Source organism: Lates calcarifer, linkage group LG9 (assembly GCF_001640805.2).
Source record: "Lates calcarifer isolate ASB-BC8 linkage group LG9, TLL_Latcal_v3, whole genome shotgun sequence".
NCBI classification, from domain to species: domain Eukaryota; kingdom Metazoa; phylum Chordata; class Actinopteri; family Centropomidae; genus Lates; species Lates calcarifer.
The window spans coordinates 17,037,914-17,054,534 of record NC_066841.1 but is presented as its reverse complement, the minus strand read 5'-3'; the positions used below and the strand labels follow the sequence as shown (position 1 = coordinate 17,054,534).

The following is a 16,621-nucleotide window of genomic DNA, read 5'->3' as shown; positions in this document are numbered from 1 at the left end:
CTCTAGTCTTTCCCCCCTGCCATCCCCTTACCTTACTCTCCCAGTACAGAGTCTCCTGTCTGTGCAGTGGTTGACTGGCAAGCCTTGTGTCGCAGGTGAAACCCAAGCCAGGAGGGTTTCAGTCCCTGGGGAAGCCAGGCCTTACACAGCCTGTTCACCAACTGACAAGGCCCCCCTGAAAGCATGGCTTCCACATTGAGCATGGGAGCCACAATAAGAGAATATGCCCATTTTATTTCTTGGCTTTTAAGGGCTAACGCAAGCTCAGTTTTATGAATTAAATGAATACACATTTTTCTTTTGGAAAGCATGTTAAAGTGCACCATGTGTAGGTGTGTCTAAATTATTATTTTTAATAGTAGAACTTTGTTTCTTGCTGCTACTTTCCTTTCTTTCATTTGCCTTCCTTTCCCCCTTCAATCCTCTGTATTCCCAATCTTTGTCTCTCTCTCGCTCTCTCTCTCTCTCCCTCTCTCTCTCTCTCTCTCTCTCTTCCTCTCTCACCCCTATTCTCCCGTCTGCGTGGAAGCCTGGGTGGGCCAGTCGCTGAAGCGTTGCCAGATTTCTGGTAAGCAGAGTGTCTGCTTGTTTTGCTGTGTCACCAGTTTCAGGCAGGGGGTGGAAGGCTTACTCCAAAACCTTTCGCTTTGCCCCTACTCGCTCATAGAGGCTGATTGAGGACCGCTCTGAAAAACCCTGGCATGTGAATCATTACGGGCCCTCGCACTTACACATACACCTCTCCATTAAGAGGAAGTGGTGTCTCCACCCTCTAAGGTCAGAGCTCAACAGGAGCAACTCTCACTGCTGAATGAGATCCAGATTTCAATGCTGGGCTTTGTGTAGGCAATCCATGGCACACTGCTGTGATATAAAGGCTGTTATTGTAAAACGCCTAGTAAAGTTTTATGGTGCGCCTCCACACAAGAACATAGTGTCAGACCCATAGTAGATACTGTTAGGCCAGATCAATGGGTAAATGGTTGAACTGGATTGCATGCAGAAAGTGTGGGAGTTCCTGTGTTTACAGAGGTTTTTATTAAGATCCTGTGCAGGTGTGTATGTGTATGAATGAAACTGATTTCCCAGCAAGAAGATTGTACGCTCAAGTTGGCTGGATGAACTGTGAGAAGTCCAAATCAGAATGATGAACAATGAAGATGTCTTAACCTGCTCAATGGGAACAGGCGGAGCCATGTGTTACTTGTTTGGAAAACCGCTCGCCCTGGCTCTATTCCTGCAAAAGTTTCACACACTTGCCCCGCCCCCAGCTGTACTTTTTTTCTCCATTTTATCATGTATTAGATTTAAATCTCTGAATTTAAACCTGACTCGTAGCTAGGTACTAGATAGATTGTAAGATAACTCTGTTATTCTGACAGTAGCCAAACTGACATTGACTGACAGTAAATGACATTTGATCTGTCACTCTTTAATGCAGCCCAATGAGCCTATATAAAACATAATGGTCTCATCTAAAAAAACAAACCAAAAAAACCCCACAAATTTTCAGGGGGAGAAATCACAAGCAACTGCGCTGCATTGACAAGAGTTCGAATCGGAAGAGGTGTCATGGTTCCCAGAGGATGTGTCCTGATGACTTCAGTGTTTTCCTAACTTTTCATCTATTCAACCACCAGCAGGTTTCCGTTTTTTTTAGAGTATGTTTGGGCATTTTTGTATTTATTTGATTGCAGACTATACATAGGCAGACAGGAAACAACGGGGGGTACGACATACAATAAGGTCCCCTCCTGGAATGGAACCATGAATGTTGTGGTTAACCATGCAGCTGTGAAGATGCCACTTGGTTTTGACTGAGTCAGATGTCTTAACAGCCATTGTATGGATTATCTCAGAGGATGAATTATAATGACTTTGGTCATGTCCTGAATTTCATCAAATACCAAATACAGATCAGTATATTTGCGTTTAGTGTCAATAAATGAATTATTCTGCTAATATGCTTAACTAAGATGACAAACATGGTAGACATTGTAGCTGCTAAACATCAGCATGTTTGCTATTGTGAGCATGTTAGCAAGTGTTTCACTTAGAGCACCACTGTGCCTAAGTACAGCCTCACAGAGCTGCTAGCATGGCTGTAGACTGTGTTTCCGTAGCTGTTATCTCAGTACAGCCCAACTTCATGTTCCCAAATGGACATAGATTAGCTATTTCCTTGTTGTACCATGTTTGTTCAGTTGCCAGTTCGGTCTGATGGTGATAGTTATCACATTCTCTTTGAGCTAGCAGGCATCTCTGCGGTTTATGATTTATTTTTCTCCTATAAGTGCTGTGATGATTGTGTTTGCCATGCTTTTCACATGTTGAACCAATAGAAAACCTCGCCCTGCTGGCCATTTATTGATAAGCCGGTCAATCATAAATAGTAGAAAAAAACTTAAACAGTGTGCTCTTATTAAAGAAGCTGTGTCAAATATTGCAGACATAAAATATAAACATTAATCTTCATAATTATTTATTTCAGCAAACATGTTACTGAAAACAACAAAATCTGTGTATTTCTGGTATTATTATGTAACACTGGGTCCATACTTGGCACCACAGTTCTTTGAAGTGAAAAGTTTATGACACAGTGCCAGTTTTACTGACAGCCTTTTCTAACATGTAGACTAGTTATTAGTATCTCATTTGCACAGCAGATTAAATCGGAGGTATGTGTTTCAGCTGAGTATGAGAACAGACCTACAGTACAGCACTAGCTGTCACCCTCAAGACTCCGATGAGATTCTGCTCCACTGGTTTTCTTTTAGCTCAGCCCCTGTGTCACTGTGGTATAGTCACTATGAAACATTCTTGTACACTTTTGAGTTTGAAAAATGCTTTGCTCAACACATTGGCTTGTCCTGAATGTTTATGAAATGGACTGAGCATGTGGGATTTTGGTAGAATGGTCCAGGCATGTGCCTTTTCTCAGCCCTCTGGTGGTTTCTGATCAAAGCCAAACCACCATGTTATAATGATTTACAGTGACTGTAACAGAAGCCTTTTTTGTTATGTTTATGTTATTTTCTATTATATTTTTCAGTAGACTTCGTCGTAATGAGACAAAATTAAATTTATGTCAGCTTCTTAACTGAAATACTACTCTGTGATAGGCTGTTAATATTTAAAACAAAACATACTCTGTCCCCGCTGATGTCAGACTCTCACTAAGAGAAGTGGCTGTTATTGGAGCTGTTTTTGTTGTTGTAGTGATCTTACTCCCCTGACGTCACCTACGTGTTGCTCTCAAGAGATCATGGCAAAGAGCTATAGAGCTGGCGATTGCTGGTTTCCTGGAGACCACAGGCAGCAGATCTGATGTTGTTTTTCCTCAGTGATCAGACGTCAACATGTGGAAATTACAAAATCAGGTCACCATTATATCATTGGAAGTATTAACCAAAATACCCACCAATCATTATCATGTTAAGGAAATCATATGCAGCACAGTTACCTTTTAGATTTGAATTAAGCCACTATTCTTATGTAAAAACCTCCTCATGTTCCATAATTAACACATTATGTTTGACCTGAAAACTGCCCATATGTGAGGCATGATGTAAAACCACAAGGTGTTGAATATTTCATTGTCACTGGATAAGGCTGTGTCATGATAACACCCAGGGGAAAAGGCCATAGATCACATCAGTCTGACATCTTATCATCACTTCACCACCCGGCCGTCCTCCTTCCTCTTCCCTAAGGCACCGGAGATACAGTTATGATCAAGCAAATTCTCTCTGATCAAATTGTGTCGGTGTAAAGCAATATTATCTGAGGCTGCTGCAGATTGTTGGGACAGTTAAGTGGGAACTCTAGCCTCTGTGGAGAAGTGAAAACAAAATCAAAAGATATTAGAAAGAAGTGTTCACATATGTTCCTGTGTTTCTGATAGACATTTAAATATAATGGCTGGAAGACAAAATAATAAAAATAAAAAAATAAAATACCAAAGGCAGAGGATGGATAAAGCTTCTTGATGTTAACATGATTTATCAGTGACAATAAATAGATTAATTGACATGATCTGTGTCCAAATCTATGATCAGAACAAAGTCCCTTAAGTGCTTTAGATTAATTATTTTATTTATTCTGAAAACATAAAGAAGTTCTGTCAATTATTTTTCTACTCTTCTGGATGATTGATGCCCTGTGTGTGGCTAGCCTTGTAAGACATCAGGATGGCTGCACAAACCGTAGTCCATCTTATCTTTTTGCTGTGTGGAAAAACAATCAGCGATAACATTAACAGTGCTAAGTGTGCACTAAGTGGTACTGCAGCTAACCACTTAGTGTGCACAACAAGCTGAGAAACTGCAGCTTGAGTCCTCTGTTATCAGTCTGCAGCACTAGCCTGCTAACACATGAGGTCAGCTGCATTTCTACCTCTGAACTACTCTAGATGGGACTCCAGTAACAACTCTTGAAAGCTGCCATGACTGGTGTTAAATAACCTAATGCAATAACATAGCATGTAATAGCAAACCTCATATTTTCTTTTTATTTATGTAGAAATAAAGTACCAGCAAAATTCCCATCAACCTCAGCCATACTACTAAGTTCTACTTTCTAGTTCTATATATACCTCAATGGCCAAATCTAGAAGACTTAACCTTTTAGCAGCGAAAAACAAAATGTTTTCAGTGAGCTCTTAGCGTGGATATGGATTCCTAGTCTTGTTTAAATACTAATACTAAATAGATTATGTTTAATCCATTCAAAGTCTAAACTGTAATTGTCAACTCTGTGCTTCAGTCTCTTGTATTTAACGAGCTGCAGGAACGTTACAGGAATTAAGACTCTGAACGATGGCAATGCATGTAGCAGACACAAGCTGCAGTCGCTACCAGCTGGCTTGAGAAGAAACGGCTGCATTCTTTAAATGTTGAGATGATGTAGGCACTAAAAATAAATTTAAACAAGATGGATGCCTTAGCCTAAAGTAGTAACAATAAGGATGAATTAAGGATGGCCCATAAATCTCAAGATAAAACCCTCAGCTGAGCAAAATAAAACAGAAGATAAGATATTGCACAAGCAGGGAACTTCAAGTATGTAAGATACACTCTGAGCTAACCCTCTTGTAAAGGTTAGTCTCTGGAGGAAAATGATACTGAGGAGGTATGTGGTTTCTGTTGTTTGGTCATCTATATTAGTATTGAGGATAACAAAACTTTTACTTTGTTTTGTTAGTGAATAAGAGACAGTACATTCAGCTTGTTGTGTTGGTAACTGAACACTTTTACATCCCTGCATAAACGCTTAGATGCTGCAGCATCATATCATATGCAATGTGAGTGATAGAAAAAGCAGGGAGAGAAAATCTTGTTGATTTTTGTCTGTTTTGTGGGTGTGTGTGTGTTTATGTACACACTATCCAGATACTACAATGTGAATCCCAGTCTTCCCCAATCTAAAACCTGATTTCCAGCTTATGAGTGTTATGAGGGTCTTTGAAGTGACGCAAAAAAGAGTAGAGTTTATATATAGGTCAAACAAACAAAAAAAAACCAAAAAACAAGGTCAATGATGTAACAGAAATAATGAATCTCATTATGAAGGTGGATCATGAAGTAGACGCTCAGCAGGGTGCAGCTCTCTCCCATTGTGAGAAAATGACTGGTGTCTTTCTTCCTTCTTCTTTTTTCCCTGCTGCCCCATTTTCCTCCTTCTGTCCAGTACAAAGAGTACTGTGAACTTTGTGAAACTGACTGAAGTAGATTAGAAGGTGTCAGCAAAGAAATTTTCCTTCTAAAGAGAGCTGCTTCACCAAACTCTGCTACTGATTTCCACCTTAAATTGGATCCACTTGAATGTAATAATTAAATAATACTGACATTGGGCAATAAAATATGCCTTGGTTTTGTTAAGAATCGTTGACTTTGATTGTCATGTAAAGGAAATAAAATGGATGAATTTTCTTCTTCTCCTCTCAGGGACAGGTGGAGGCCAATATAGGGTTGCAAGCAAGTACTCCTGAGGATGCAGAGTTTTATGTTGTTGTACAAGGTTCAAGACTTTCACATGTGACTACAGCAAAAAGAAGAGATGATGGGCTGACTCTTTGCTTCACAGTTCCTGGTAGGTCCATCAGTCAACTCCATACCACTCAGGTTTCACTTTATTCCTACCATTGCCTCACTAACGCCAAAGATCTGTTATGATTTTCTCCCATAGGCCATGACCTGGTGGAAGTTGTCTCTGTCACATCCTACTTTTACAAAGAAGACCAAGTCAAGTTGTGTGAGGGTGAAGCAGCTCTTGAATACCTCAGGGACGTTGCCCAGGAAGCAGCAGAGTATCTGAGTGCGCACAGGGACCAGCTCTGCCCTCAGAGCTACCAAGAGGTCCTGAAGAGGTTTCCCATGTGGGCATGGGCAGCTGATGAGGGGCTCTCTGCTGGAGGGTCAGACCGTGATGAGGAGGATGTGCAACTCAGCAAAAGTAGATGCGATGAAGCAGGTCTCAGGCAGCTGGATGAGAGGATCACGCAGGCTATGGCCAACATGGATTACCCTCAACAGTGGAAAAACACTGACAGTCAGTCAAGAGAAGGTAATGAAATAGGAAGTGAGAGTGGAGGTCACGAGCTGCAGTCTGTAGATTATTATTTGCCGGAAGTAATTTTGTAGACACTTCAGTAGTGCCTGCCCTGTCATTGATGCTTTCTGGCACATTTAAAGCACAGATGTACCTTCATGCTGTGCTGTATAAATCATTTACTCCTTAAAAAACCAAACTGGTCTAAATCAAACAAAGCACATTCAGTTCAAGTACGTTTATTGTAGTCTCTCATAAGAATTAAGAATGCGAGCCTCAAATCCTAGTGGCCTCATCCACTTATGTCCTGGTTTGTACTCTGCTACTTCCTGGATCATCCACAGAGGTGAAATGTCAGGGATTCCCCTCCACTCAGCAGATAATGAGGAAACCTCTTGGATGAGTTGGAAATTGTCTGCAATTCTTACATATGTTTTTTGTTGTTTTTGCTGTTCTGTACATGCTGAAGCAAACAGCTAGAAAGTTAATGTTAGATACTTCTTTCAGATAATTGTTATCAAAGTGTAAATGTTGGTAAAACAGCTTTCAGTTTTATGATATCAAGAATAGATAGAAGAAACTCTAAAGTTTAATTTAATTTAATAAGCAGCATACAAACAAGTTCTCCAGGTTAACATCATTGCTGTGGTGTTCTGCTGTTTAGTTTCAGATGATATCTGACTGCACAGCCCAACTCTTTTATCACATGATGTGCAGGAACCAGCCAGTCAGTCGGGCAGAGGCCGATGTGCTCCAAAGACGGAGCAATTACTGCCATTATTCCTCTTCTGCCAGATTAGAGTTGTCTTGCAGACCTCCGTGTCTATTAAATCAACTCCTACAATCCTCCTCTGCACCGCACTCCCACTCCTTTACACTACAGCTGTGTCAGAGTTGTTTCTGGCATCTGGCCTTGTTGTTCATGATGTTTGATTTTTTTAAAGCATTATTCAAAATTGAAACACTGACAGTAACTGTAACTACAGTATATATTGAACATAGGTTTATTTTCAATGAGATTTCAAGAAGATTAAAACATCACATGCCATAGTATGGAAAACCTTAATATGCAGCCAATGCAGGTGGTACAGATACTTTATTTCCTCCTTGTACTGTAACTCCAGACTGATTTGTATTCAGCATGGGCAGAAAAAGGAAATGAGTCCAGAGACAGACTGGAGCCCACAACAAATGCTCATGTTTTGTTCAGCCTCCTGCTGAATGCCCTGTAGAGACTGAGTGTCTTCTCATTGCACAGCCGTATAAATGTACGTGGCTTGTCCAGAGGAAGCAAACGTCCATGCAAAACACGGGCGTGGTACAAATGCAAAGTAGCTGCCAGCCCCTTGTCCCCCACTGCCCTGTTTACTGGTTGATTTGACAATGACATAGTTGTTTGTTGAACTTTGCATGTTCAGTATTCACTCCTCTCGGTCACTCGAAAACTGGGTCACAATTAGCGGTGCCATTTTGGAGGGTGATGGGGTGTTTCAGGTCATCTCAGTGCTCCAGCAAAATAATTGGAGGGAAAAAAGAGACTAAGAGTTGAATTCTTATTCACGGTGTTTCTAGGTCTGAAAGATAGTACCATGGCAACCTTCACCCACTCACCCACACTTAAGGGATTGCCCAAAGATGGAGCACCACTGGTCCTCTTTAAAACTGTCTTTTATACTGTGCTTACAGAACAACAGGCATGTGAATGGAGGATTTTACTAAATAGTGATTAACCTGCCATAAACATGCCGATCTGTTGTAGAAAGGGTTTGTGAAAGCATCATTCAGAGTCACGCCGCATCAGGATTGTTTATATACCCCTACACTTATTGTTTATACTCCAGTGAACATGAGGCAAGAGGCAGCAGGTTTCACAGCAGGTGTTGAGTGAAATATCCAGTTCTTCCAGGTAGTAATATTATTGATTAATGGTGAACCCTACACAACCCAGAGCCTTTCATTCCTGCAAGTGCACAGTGTGCTCCTGTTGTACATACCATACATATGTAGCAGGTGATTTATACATCTGCACAGAGAAGGTTTATAGAGAGGTTAACATAAGGAAAGAAGGGATTGATTATTGTTCTGGTGAACTATGAGAACAGTATGTTCAGGAAGTTCATCCAAGACATGGAACTGCTGTATGTTCATTTACTTTAAGCTGTTACCTAGATGCTTGTTAGTGTTATTCAACAAGATTTTTGTATATCTCTGCTTATCTCCCATTTCTTTCTACCTTTTTGTAGCTGCTGAGATTCAGCCCAAAGAAACCCTGCTTCACCTGGCGGTGCGTTTGGGTTTGGTCCATCTCTCCCGTTTCTTAATTCACCAGCCGAGAGGTCAAAGGGCGTTGACCTTACCCAATCAGGATGGAGACACACCCCTTCAGCTGGCTCAGAAGGATGGACAGCACGCCATGTTCAGAGTGCTGGCAGCGTAAGGCTATTATGTTACAGTATCTGTTGTCCAATCCTGATGCAAAACAATGACAATACCACTGTAATACTCAGGAACATACATCACATAACATGTTTTTAGTTTCTCAAACAAACACCTTTAATTGCTTCCAGGAGCCCTTTTAAAGGGCGCTCCCTTAACTGTTTAAGGAGTTTAAAGGCTGTCTGGAACCTTTTTATTTGTACACAAATGACGCTCATGCTATTAGCCCCTTATTATATTATAAGCTGCTAGAAACAGCACATGGTCTAAGACCAGTAAGTCATGACTCAGACATTATTATCAGCTCAGGGCCGCCTGCCACTTCTTCAGAAGACCACACCTACGAACATCAAGCATAAACTTCCTTTTTATGAGCTGATCAGAGTCACGTCCATGTAAATTTGCTGGCCTTTATATGTATACTAGCACATATACCACAAAAACCCTCTCAGCCAGCCAAGGAAAACATGAAACTCACAGCTAAAACCATCATCTCAAGCAGCAAGAGAAAATACCAGTGTTTACAGATTTCACAGTAGAGTTGCCTCAGGTGTGATAAGAGGCTGTATTTCAAAATGTGACAGCTGTCATTCATGGGTAACAGGAGCAGTGTGTAGTTAAATAAGCTGAAATGTGCGCAGAATGTTTAGTTAAACACAGAAAAAATGTCTTACTCAACATTTCCACCTTCAGAGATAAAGTTGTCAGTGGAGACCAAACATACAAATGATATAACAGTGAGAGGACATCATGACTAATTAAGACTTCAGTAAAGGCTTATTCATAGGGGAGGCTCTTATCTGTTCTCAATAAATTCACTTTATTGACAACAACCTCATTTCCGATAATCTTTATTCTAAAACAGTGGTGCGTTCACTGTCTTTTTCTCTCCTCATCAGTCCTCCAGGTCCTGTCGTCGGCTCCGCCCCAGGTGTGTGTACCGTGTGGTCCGACAGCTCCTGCATGCTGAGATTTTGTCCCGGGACAAACTCTCTGACCCTGACTGTGCGACAGGCTCCTGGCAGCTGCCCTCAGGACGCCATCATGCTCCTACGAGACAGACTGGTAGATCACAGCATCCTCAAACTGGTAAGAGCAGATGATGGGGATTTAAAATCTTTATTATAGTCATATCTGTTGCTGCATATGGGACAGAAATGACTAATAAATATTCCCATGCATCTCTGTGCATGACGTAATGTCCCGCTGCTGTCAAGATAAGGCCATTTGTGCCGGTTTTGCTCAGACTTGTGTAAACAGCAAACCCTTGACTCTCACACCCTTTAACATGCAATTTGACATTTTGATAAGAGTTGAGTAAGTTACAGTAAACACAACGCTGCAGCTATTGCAGCTAGTAAATCAAAGGGCAAGACAGGATAGCATGAAAAGGTCAGGTCAGGATGTAGTGATATAAGCATGTGCATAATTTTTCACATGAGCTATTAGCTATTGTTTGCTAATTTTCAATATGACTGTGTTGACGTGATATCTGCTTTTATTCCAGATCAGTATGCTCAGAGTTGATACCGAGGTGGACAAGAGAAGCAGAGATGAAGCCTTTTCTAATGATGAAGGTAAGGTTACTTACTTACTTTAAAAAAATAACATATTAGTACAAGTACCTCAATTTGTATTCAAATACAGTAACTGCAAGTAAATACTTGTAATCAGTTGCAGTCGAGTGTCTAGTTTACCCACGATACACCTACACCAGAGAGCTGAGCTTAATCCAGACACGTGCGTGTTCTCCCTCATGTGCCACACGTTGTCCGTCACAGCTGTGTAACATGAGCTGTGAAAAAAACACAAAGCCAGACACGCACACATACACACACAGTCACAGATATTTATGAGCGTAAAGACTGCATGAATGTAATAGTGTAGCACTGAAATTGTTAGTTAATGGATAGAATAGAACAACAGTGGCAATAATCAGTTAATCTTTTGATGCATTTATGAAGCAGTCTCTCTGTGCTGCTGCTTCTCTCTCTGTTTTATATCTCTCTGGATTTAACATATTTGGATTTTGGACTATTGTCAACCAAAACCAGCAATTTAAAGATGTCTCCTTGAGCTGTGGGAAATTGACATGGCCCTTTTGTTTTGACTGTTTTCTGACATTTTGGAGACTAAATGATTATTTGATTAATCAAAAATAATAATCAACAGATTACCCAATAATGGAAGTAATTATTAGTTACAGCTCCTAGCATTGCCATCACACTGGTCTCTGCTTGCACCAACAGTTCATATATTTGCCGTCTGTCTGTGTGTGGCGGCATGTGAGTGCAGAGACTTCACTGAGGAGCGGTGGAAAACGAACCACCGCAGATTCAGTTGAGCAAACATTTGTACGGTCAAACATCCATCACTTACAACCTAAAGAGGCTAAGAAAACACTCCCGACAGACACCATAAAAGGCACGCTCTCCTCTACACGTGTGTTTGCTCTTCCTTTGAGATTACATAGAAAACTCAGGGGGCACATTGTTTTTTTTTTTTTTTTTTTTTTTTCCTGGCGTGACATGCTCAGGCTGGCATGTAACCACACGCAAAGAAAAAAAAAATCCTTTCAGATCTAAAGTGCATCTACCACCTCTTTTATTTTTCTCTGTCTTTCTCTCTCTCACACACACACACACACACACACACATTTGGTAGCTCTCACTTAACCTGGGGGCCACTGTTTTTTGGTAACCATAGAGATGGCAGATGGCAGTATCGACTCATAAAGAGAAGCAGGAAGTGTACCTCAGTATTGACCTTAACCCTGTCCAGACTTCAGCGGTCGTCCATTAATCCTCTCGAAATAACAGCCTCACAGTGGGGAGTATGTGCTCTTCCTCTGGACCTGCTGCTTTGGATGAGCACAACATGTCATTGGCCAGTTTTCCATTCTTGGATAGTAGAGTCATATCCAGAGGAGGACCTGGTGTTGTGCTGTCCACACGACTCTTCTTGGGAGGAGGAGTTTGCGTGACATGCATCAACTTTTAGTTGAATATTTTTATTTTGCACAGGCATTAGCAAGGAGCTGCGAGTGGAAGAGCACGTGCTGGTGGACAACGTGAGTATACTTACAAATATATGTGTTAGTCCGTGGTACAGAGTGCATTGTGTGCTCTAAATGTTCATAGGTTTGCTTCTCAAGTCCATTGCTAGTTCTCTCAAGTACACACTGCTTTAATTTTCCTAAGAGCCATGCTTCCTTTGTGTGTGTGTTTTTTTTTTGGTTTGTTAAAAGGTTTTTGAGGAACAGCTTGTTCTGTCTTTGGATGATGACGATGACGAAGAAGAGTACCCATCCCCATTATCTGGTAATTGTCTCTTCTCTTCTCTTCTCTTCTCTTCTCTTCTCTTCTCTTCTCTTCTCTTCTCTTCTCTTCTCTCTTCTCTCAGTCTATCAAGGTCAATCTATTTATCCACCTCAAAGATTTACGTAAGATGACGGATTTATTTGCTCAACGTTTTGACTCGACAAACTCAACAGCAGCTTGTCCAGACCAAAATACTGTTTCCATTTTAATATTATGGCAATGATACTCTGGCATCTGTCTTAAATGATGAATGGGTAATCCATAAAAAACACAACAACATATTTGTGGCTGTACAGAGCAGCAGGGTGTGGGAACAATGCATAACAATCTGGTTGAGAAGCCCTGACTGGAATCCTTCCTCTTGTGGTGCTGGCACAATATGCAGAGCTCTGTTTTGAATCACATCATAGGAAATCAATGCACTTACTGTCTCACAGATACAGACAGGGATGCACTTTTATCTGGGGTTGAGGAGCAGTTTTCTTTGATTAAATGGATGTGTTATCCTCCTGGAGTCGGTCTTTAGGCGGTGCAGGTTGGGTCTTTTGCTGCTTGGCCTCCACAATGACTCAGTCTGAGAGCCCAGGAATCTGCTCTGTCACTGGAACAAAGACAGGAATGGGGTCAGGCTTGTCCCACTCAAACTCTGTCTGAGCCGGGGAGATGCCCCGCTCTGGCTCTGTCGCCCTGCCATCCATCCATCCCCCCTGCCCCCCTCTGATTCCCCTGGGTCAGACACTGGAGCTGTGTACTTGAAGTGAGAGGGGGAATGTTAACAAGCTCAAATGTCGAAGGCTTACAAAAGCTGACATTTTAGGTGAACCACATACATTAACCTTGAATTCTCTTTAAACACGCGCGTGCACACAAGATTGTACAAGCTTAGCCAGCGCAAACACCCGCTGGCTTGTAAAAACTGTAGAGGAGGATGCTCAAATGGTTCAGGTGTTGCCACGGTTACAGTGAATGCTAATTTCCTGTGTGTTGTTGTGGAAGAACAGAGAGTTTGCTGTAAACTCTGAAGAGACTCTGGTGCTGCTGAGTGGAGCCTGTAAACTTTGTGACCATAAACTGGAGTATGTTTGCGAGTGTGTGTATAATAATTTGTCTTTGTGAAGTAGTGATGAGTGACAACGCAAGGGCGGTGATCCCAGTGTTTCCCACTTGATCAGATTGAAGATTTCTTCTGTGTTGCTCAAGTCGTCAAACTCAGTGCTGAGCTGAATGCTTTAGTTGTGATGACAGGGTCTTGAGGCTGCTGTGGTACAAAGTTGTCAGAGTTATTATTTTTTCCAACTCTGTCAAAATGACCGTGAAGGTTTCTCTAGTTTCACTGACATAACTCAGCAGTGTCAGTTATTGTTGGAACTAGCCGGTCTGACAATTAGTCTACCAGCTGAGACCGGTGCCGCCTCAATCTGTCACTGGCCTTTAAATTACGCCGTCCGTGTGGAAAGCTGCTTGGGCAAAATGAAAGCAGATGGACAGAGACATGTAGAGAAGACAAGGTAAAAGCAATGAATGGATGTAAGAATTTCACCTAGTGTTGTATGTTTGAGGTCCATGCTAATGTCTGCGCTGTGTGAGAGCAGCAGAGAGGAAATGCCTCTGTGATGCCCAGGATTTCCCTTACATTAGTGCGGGCTCGGCCGATCCAGACATCAAAGTCTGGGTGGAAAGAGCACAGAGTGCTATGAAAATGGCATCTCATCAAGAGGTAATTTTCCACATTGTTGTAGTAAAAATACCATCCACCACTCAGGGATATGTAGTCATGTCAACAATGGTACAAAGTACATATACACACACACTACTTGTATTTCCACTCACTGCACTTTTTTAACTAACTAACTTAACTCACTACAGAACATGTAATCATCTTTACTAAGCATTCTAATGGATGGAGTGTAAGCAGGGCTGCAACCAATGATAATGTTCATTATTGATAAATCTGACAATTGTTATGTTTTGATTTCCCACAGACCGAGGTGACATATTCACATTTCTTCTTTTCTTTAAAACTTTTAAAGTTTACTGTATGTGACGGACATTTTTGCTTAATCATTTGATTATCAGAATACTTTTCTATTGCCTAATTGATTATTCAGCTAATTGCTGCAGCTCAAAAGGAGCTGAAATTAGCTCCCCCTCGACCAGCTACCATACAACATTAAAAGTTATTGGACAAATTGTGACTGATGATTGAGCTGTGTTGTTCTTGGAGCCACACAGCTAACATGGGTAAAAATGAAGAAGATGGAAGATTTTTCAGTGACAGTGATAAAAACACAACCAATCTGTGGTCTTTATTTCTGAATATCACAAAGAATGGGTGCAAACAAACATCATCAAGCAGAGGTAGCACACAAAAGAGTAGGACTCAGTGCAAGACAACAATCTTTTTTCTCAGAGAATAGGCAGCCTGTTGGTAAGGATGATATGTGGAGGTTTCGATGAAAACAAACCTTTAAAGGTCAAACGGGGAGGAGGTATGCAGTGTCATCATATTTTCCTTTCTTCACTCTAAGCCTTGACATTTAAGCAATGAAAGATCAATGAATTATGGTGAAAAATGATCCTAAATGACCAGAATAAAGCATAACAGAAGGCTTATCAGAACTGAAGTAAATATGACTTAACAGTCTTATATTATGACATGTTTGCTAATCTCTTTTATCTATTGATTTGTTTGTTATTTCATTTGGATGCCTGCTGAAGGTTTCTTTGAGTTCTTTGTTGTCTGGTGTCAGACAATGAAATATATTGATGGTTAAAATATTTGGTTATTTCTTTATACACAGAGCTCTCTGTGTTTAGACAAACGTTTAGGTATCTGGCTGATGGTGGGATGAATTATAAGTAGCTTAATCAAAAGTGGCTGTGACAGTAAATCATTCAGCAAGATGAAAACAAATATCGTGGTACATCTGCTAGAACTGTAAGGAAGGGGAAACAAGTTATTTTAAACTATACTGAAGTTATCCTGGGATTGAACTGTATGTTTATCACAGTAAATGGGCATCCCATGAAGTCCAGTGGAGTCCAGTTCACCCAGCATGCTATAGACCCTCTGCTCTCCATGATCAACAGCAACGATCAGACGGTCACACAGCAGCCACAGGTTGTGCCTCCTCCACTCTCCTCAAACACAGAATTATCTTTTCTTGCTTTTTCATTTATTAAATCTTTCATCTGTGCTTTCTGCTGTTTGGTGTGTCTTTGACTCAGGCGGACAGTGTTGACCTCAAGTACAGCGTCACTGGAGTGACAAGGGACAGCACGGGGACAGACAGCAGTTTATGGGACACGGTGGACTCGCAAGATCTCCTGCTAGCCACCGACACTCCTCCGCCCTGTTCAGAGGAAAACTTCTTCCCCCACTCTGAGCCCTGCTCTCCGCCTCCCTCACCCGCTGACCAGGCCCTCGCCAGGCTGAACCGTCCCACCTCATTTGAGCCGACCAATGAGAGATACAGTCCGCCCATGGACACCTGCGACCTCAGGTATTAAATATTGTAGAGAGTTTCTCAGAAGGCTTGTTGAGTTGCGGGTGTCTCTGTGTGTAACTGGTCACATTTTATCACTGCAGCCCCAGTCTAGTGGCCCTGGAAGTGGACAGTGAAGAGGACAGTGCCGAGCCAAAGTCTCCGCTGTCCCCACTCTCGTTAGATGTTGAGAAAAGTGAAGACAAAAGGGAAGCCTTTTGTCCGTCGCCCGACCTTACTTGCACTCGCAGCCAGTCTGCCTCTTCAGCATGTGAACCCACCACAAAAGTAACATACCATCTGAGCTGTCACACACTTTCAGCAGATATTTCCACTTCTCCTTATATCACGAGAAGCATTATTTGAAGTCTTATGATTTTGTTTTGGGTGTTGTTTTTTGTCCTTGTTTAGGATTTGGGTGACCAGGGGATTCGACTGCGTTCCTATTCCTACTCCTCCCCCAAAATCAGTCTGCGACCTGCTCGTTTTGCCCGGGATAATCACACATCAGATATTAGCCCTGGTCAGTAACGCTTGGACTGTTAACTGCCTCATATAGTTACAAATTTAGTCTAATATATAACTAATAACTAATAATGTTTCCATGAACTAACTTACTGGGGCAGCCTCACGCATGGATTGTTTTTAAACCCTGTTAAATTTAAACTGGCTTTAAACTGTAGATAGATTCTCTACTAATATAAAGTACAGTCAACTCCCTGTGAATATGTGTGATTGCAGTGGTTAAACATTTTTTGAGACAAGCTTATTTGCTTGCATCCTTACATCCCTCATACTCAAGAGAGTAAATAAGCATATTTTAACAAAATG

The 16,621-nt window shown here is 41.4% G+C and overlaps 1 protein-coding gene across 5 annotated transcripts in view; it reads left to right on the top strand.

Moving 5' to 3' along the window:
* The window catches only part of arhgef28a (Rho guanine nucleotide exchange factor (GEF) 28a), a 40,735-nt gene that overhangs the window by 3,627 nt on the left and 20,487 nt on the right, over window positions 1-16,621 (top strand). For all 5 annotated transcript variants that reach the window (XM_018673770.2, XM_018673935.2, XM_018674016.2 and 2 more), the window contains exons 3-13: window positions 5,946-6,090; window positions 6,187-6,564; window positions 8,793-8,982; window positions 9,885-10,074; window positions 10,493-10,562; window positions 12,009-12,055; window positions 12,233-12,305; window positions 15,317-15,426; window positions 15,534-15,808; window positions 15,895-16,078; window positions 16,202-16,313. In XM_018673770.2, coding sequence (XP_018529286.1) covers window positions 5,946-6,090; window positions 6,187-6,564; window positions 8,793-8,982; window positions 9,885-10,074; window positions 10,493-10,562; window positions 12,009-12,055; window positions 12,233-12,305; window positions 15,317-15,426; window positions 15,534-15,808; window positions 15,895-16,078; window positions 16,202-16,313 — 1,774 coding nt within the window. The remainder of the gene's footprint in view (window positions 1-5,945; window positions 6,091-6,186; window positions 6,565-8,792; window positions 8,983-9,884; window positions 10,075-10,492; window positions 10,563-12,008; window positions 12,056-12,232; window positions 12,306-15,316; window positions 15,427-15,533; window positions 15,809-15,894; window positions 16,079-16,201; window positions 16,314-16,621) is intronic.